The sequence below is a fragment of the Phycodurus eques genome, chromosome 12 (genome assembly GCF_024500275.1).
Source record: "Phycodurus eques isolate BA_2022a chromosome 12, UOR_Pequ_1.1, whole genome shotgun sequence".
Taxonomy (NCBI): Eukaryota; Metazoa; Chordata; class Actinopteri; order Syngnathiformes; family Syngnathidae; genus Phycodurus; species Phycodurus eques.
This window is the reverse complement of record NC_084536.1, coordinates 9,524,790-9,530,173: the sequence shown is the minus strand read 5'-3', so window position 1 is coordinate 9,530,173 and position 5,384 is coordinate 9,524,790. Positions and strand designations below refer to the sequence as shown.

At 41.1% G+C, this 5,384-nt stretch overlaps 1 protein-coding gene across 1 annotated transcript; it reads left to right on the top strand.

Moving 5' to 3' along the window:
* Positions 1-346: 346 nt before the first annotated feature.
* Positions 347-2,783, top strand: LOC133410997 (motor neuron and pancreas homeobox protein 1-like). Its single transcript, XM_061692770.1, has 3 exons — positions 347-761; positions 1,807-1,967; positions 2,472-2,783. The coding sequence occupies exons 1-3, from the start codon at positions 347-349 to the stop codon at positions 2,781-2,783; spliced, it is 888 nt and encodes a 295-aa protein (XP_061548754.1).
* Positions 2,784-5,384: the final 2,601 nt, after the last annotated feature.

Sequence of the window (5,384 nt, the reverse complement as noted above, 5' to 3'; positions counted from 1 at the left end):
TAATTGTTACGATTGTGAGGGGTTCCCCGGGGGGCAATATTTGGACACGAGGCTGTCAATTTACTTAATAGGGTCTCTCAGTACAAGTGCGTGTGAGTACTTTTGCCACCTGTCCTGTTATCACCACTTGCTCCAAAGCTCCTGGCCAATCACACCGGAGCAGACTTGACAGCCCCTTCAGCCCACTGATGAAATGGGCGAGCAGCGTTTTTTTTTTTGATGTGCACTACTTGAGTGGAGGCCCTCCAGAAAAAAAAGACACATTACCTCACAGGAGTACAGCATCAAGTGTTTGGAATCCAAAGAGCACTTTTCTTCTCCACTTTCAAATCGAAATCACAAAAGAATGGCCTCTCACGTAGAGAAATCCCAAAAGTTCCGTATCGAGGCACTCCTCGCTCACGATGTGGACCGGAGGCCGGACGGCGACGAGGCGAGCTACGCCGGGAGGAGTCCCGCCCGCATCCCGCTCTCCCCTCGGCCTCCCAGCGCCCCACTGCAGGCCCAGCCGGGGATGACGCCGAACGCCCCCGTCTACGACTTCTCCCAAGCGGGATTCGCCGCGATGCACGCCGGCGGGTTCTTCGGAATGCACCCGAGGTCCGTGTACGCGCTGCCGCCAGCATTTATGTGTCCCGGCTTTCCGCAGCTGGTCCAGCCGTACCCGGGCCACCCGAAAGGGGGCAGCGTGGCCGAGGTGCACCCGCTGGATCCCTGGATCAGAGCCGGGATGATGTTCCCCAGGCTTGCAGAGTATGGAGGTGATTGCATCCATATCTCACGACTTCTTTTGCTATACTGTATTAGAATATGTTGTTTTCCCGTTTAAGTCTTTTTAGTTAAAGTGTGTTTCAAATAATATAATACAAAGCGGTACGGTAAAATATAATGGAATATAAGGTAATCGATAATACAACATACTGTAAATACTCTGTTCATTCCTAATGGAATGAATACTGTCTTCAGAAGACCCACAGTATCTATATATATTAAATGATAAATATAATACACATTTACAGGTTATATGTATAATAGTATTGATGCAATATAACATAATAGGAGTGCAATCTATGAATTTATCACAATTACATAAATTACAGCAACAAGTCAGGACTCAAATTCAAAATTCGTATAGCATTTTCTATAGTTCAATTTAAATGCCTTTGTTCATTTTAAAATTATATTACAATGCATTTATTTTTGTGCTCTTAATGCCAAAACCGTCGACTTGAGTGCCATGTATAAATTCTGTCTGTTAGTGATGATTTATTTCCTAAAATGAGATGCAAAACATTTGTTGTAACACATGAACCAGACCCACCACTTGGTCAATCGGTCATGTTTGTTTTCATTTCGGGAATGGACCACAATGGTGTTTTATTGCTCCTTCCGAGCAATATCATCCCAATGAAACAGACAGGAAAAAGCAGTTCTGCCACCCTGGGCCAATAGAATTCAGAGAATTTTAAGGTTTTAAAACGTTTTGGAAAATAGAATAAATCATTACTAATGGTATCCTGTATATCTAATTGTATAGTTCTCCTCCATGTAGCTTCACAGAAACCTGGAGTTAATAATACCAATGCAATATACCTGTATATTCATGACATGAAACTGCATGACATAAATATTATAATATGATGTATATTACAGTATATATATAATAGACCCATAATACAATAAATCAAAGCAAATGAGTATTCTTTAAAAAAAATACAAAACAAAAATACTGCAAAAATATCAAAAATGAAAGACGATCAGAACATTTTTTAACACTTGAAATATATGCTCTCTTCCTCATAGCAGCACCAGCCCAAGCAGGTTTATTGGGGAAGTGTCGGAAGCCCAGGACAGCGTTCACCAGCCAGCAGCTGTTGGAACTCGAAAACCAGTTCAAGCTCAACAAGTACCTGTCCAGACCCAAACGCTTCGAGGTGGCCACATCACTCATGCTCACAGAGACCCAGGTATACCACTGCTGTTGTATAGAGTCCATATTGTGCTACAATATATCCTGACCCTGGATCATGATCCTCTTATGTCTGTCAAGTGATGCGGGGTTCTGGAATTACAATCTGAATCATCTTTATTGGCCAAGTACTGAATGTTAAATAAAACAAACGAGGATTTTGTCACTGGTAATTGTGTGTAAATGTGTTTTATTTTAATCAAATATAGTTTTTTTTTTTTTCTTAGACACAGCACGTTTCACTCAAATATAAAACGATTTAGGGTAACAACTTGTCATTACAACATGACAACAATAACAGAGCAAATCCCATATTACAAAACAAAACAAACAAATCAAAATGAATAACAACCGTGACCATATCATGAGTGTTAACTAAATCATTTCAATACAAACGTTAATTTAAATCTTATTTTAAGTGGCGTCCAAGTTTTACTTTACTCTCAATCACTGCGTGCAACGTTTGAACCTCTCTTGCATTATTCCGCTCCTCCACCCCTAGGTTAAGATCTGGTTCCAGAACCGGCGAATGAAGTGGAAGAGAAGCCGTAAAGCAAAGGAGCAAGCCAACCCGGCGTCCCCGCTGAGTGACGGTGAAAGGGCGGACAGTGTCCAGCTCCAAGCGGACTCTCCCACATCCAGCCTGGAGGATGAAGATGAGCTAGAAGGCGATGAAGAGGACAAGGAGCCAAGTGCACTGCCGGGTTCTCTTTGCTCCCTCTTGAGGCGCGCTGGAGGAGTCACGGGGAATTATAGCTCTTATTTACAAGAGGAGCCGGAGGAGGGAAGTTCAAGAAGTGGGGTTTTCCCATAGTTATAAAATGTTCTTTTATTGTTTGTGTTTGTATATTGCTCTGGAGAGGACAATGCACAATGGAAGCAGGTGCACAAAATATATTATTTATGACAATCCAGTCATGGAAATGTTATGTCAAACCACAATGATACATTACAAACAACTTTTAATGCTAGAATGGCCTGTAGTGATTCTTAGTCATTATGTCAGAATCCGTAAACTTCTCTGACCTGGAGGGAATTCATGGAATTATATATACAACACCAATTCCAATGAAGTTGGGATGTTGTGTTAAACATAAATAAAAGCTGAATACAAGGATTTGCAAATAATGTTCAACCTATATTTAATTGAATACTCTACAAAGACAAGATATTTAATGTTCAAACTGATAAACTCGATTGTTTTTAGCAAATAATCATTAACTTAGAATTTTTTGGCTGCAACACGTTCCAAAAAAGGTCACTGATGGTGGAGTGGTACACTCGCCTGACTTTGGTGCGGGCAGCGTGGGTTCAGTTCCCACTCAGTGACGTTGTGAATGTGAGTGTGAATGGTTATCCATGTCTATATGTGCCCTGTGACTGACTGGCGACCAGTTCAGGGTGTAGTCCGCCTTTTCGCCCGAAGTCAGCTGGGATAGGCTCCAGCGCCCTGCGACCCTAACCAGGATAAGCAGTGTTGAAAATGGATGAATGGATGGATGGATGGACGTTCCAAAAAAGTTGGGACAGGGTCATGTTTACCACTGTGTTACATCACCTTTTCTTTTAACAACATTCAATAAATGTTTGGGAACTGAGGACACTAATTGTTGAAGCTTTGTAGGTGGAATTCTTTCCCAGTCCGGGGTCTCCGTTGTCGTATTTTACGCTTCATAATGCGCCACACATTTTCAATGGGAGACAGGTCTGGACTGCAGGCAGGCCAGTCTAGTACCTGTACTCTTTTACGATGAAGCCACGCTGTTGTAACACATGCAGAATGTGGTTTGGCATTGTCTTGCTGAAATAAGCAGGGGCGTCCATGAAAAAGACGTTGCTTGGATGGCAGCATATGTTTCTCCAAAACCTGTATGTACCTTTCAGCATTAATGGTGCCTTCACAGATGTGTAAGTTACCCATGCCATTGCCACTAACACAGCCCCATACCATCACAGATGCTGGCTTTTGAACTTTGCGTCCATAACAGTCCGGATGGTTCTTTTCCTCTTTGGCCCGGAGGACACGGCATCCACAATTTCCAAAATCAATTTGAAATGTGGACTCGTCGGACCACAGAACACTTTTCCACTTTGCATCAGTCCATCTTAGATGAGCTCGGGCCCAGAGAAGCCGGCGGCGTTTCTGGGTGTTGTTGATAACTGGCTTTTGCTTTGTATAGTAGAGTTTCAAGTTGCACTTACGGATGTAGCGCCGAACTGTATTTACTGACATTGGTTTTCTGAAGTGTTCCTGAGCCCATGTGGTGATATCCTTTACACATTGATGTCGGTTTTTGATGCAGTGCCGCCTGGGGGATCGAAGGTCACGGGCATTCAATGTTGGTTTTCGGCTTTGCCGCTTACATGCAGTGATTTCTCCAGATTCTCTGAAGCTTTCGATGATATTATGGACCATAGATGATGAAATCCCTAAATTCCTTGCAATTGTATGTTGGGGAACATTGTCCTTAAACTGTTCAACTATTTTCTCACACACTTGTTCACAAAGAGGTGAAGGTCGCCCCATCTTTGCTTGTGAATGACTGAGCAATTCAGGGAAGCTCCTTTTATACCCAATCATGGCACCCACCTGTTCCCAATTAGCCTGTTCACCTGTGGGATGTTCCAAACAGGTGTTTCATGAGCATTCCTCAACTTCCTCAGTCTTTTTTGCCACCTCTCACATCTTTTTTTGGAACGTGTTGCAGCCATAAAATTCAGAGTTAATGATTATTTGCTAAAAACAACAAATTTATCAGTTTGAACATTAAATATCTTGTTTTTGTAGTGTATTCAATTAAATATAGGTTGAACATGATTTGCAAATCATTGTATTCTGTTTCTATTTATGTTTAACACAACGTCCCAACTTCATTGGAATCGGGGTTGTATTTAAATATCTTCTATCTATAGGGGGGAGTATGGTAACAGCACTTCAGATTTTCTATTGTTAATTTTAATATTTTTTTTTTATCCGACTTAAATTAAAGTGATTTGCTCTGCATGGTTGAAAACTGCAAAGAGGAAAATGTAAACATACGCATAACACACTACATGTGGGATGAACTGTTCTCTTAGTTAGCCTATTATTCTTAAAATATTCCAGTTAACTGTGACTCTGTCAAAGTAATTTAAGATTCTTATAATATATTTTACCTTGATTTTGCAACTGTGGTGTTCGTTTTTGTGCACATAATTGTTAAACAAATAAAGTTCAATTGAAGAACAACTGGCAATGAGACGCATTCAGCTTCCATTCACTGACGCGTATTTTGCAAATATATGCCAATATTTGTAACCTTTACCTTTATAATAAAATATAATATTTATAATATTTCTTCGCTTTTTACACATTTTACACTCTGTTTTCCGTAGTTACCATGGCAACACACAACACGTCAAGAACTGTGGACTA

Coding starts and splice junctions, on each gene's coding strand:
- LOC133410997 (XM_061692770.1), top strand. CDS start 347: ATGGCCTCTCACGTAGAGAAATCCCAAAAGTTCCGTATCGAGGCACTC. Junction 762..1,806: donor CAGGCTTGCAGAGTATGGAG/GTGATTGCATCC, acceptor TCCTCATAGCAG/CACCAGCCCAAGCAGGTTTA. Junction 1,968..2,471: donor TCATGCTCACAGAGACCCAG/GTATACCACTGC, acceptor CTCCACCCCTAG/GTTAAGATCTGGTTCCAGAA.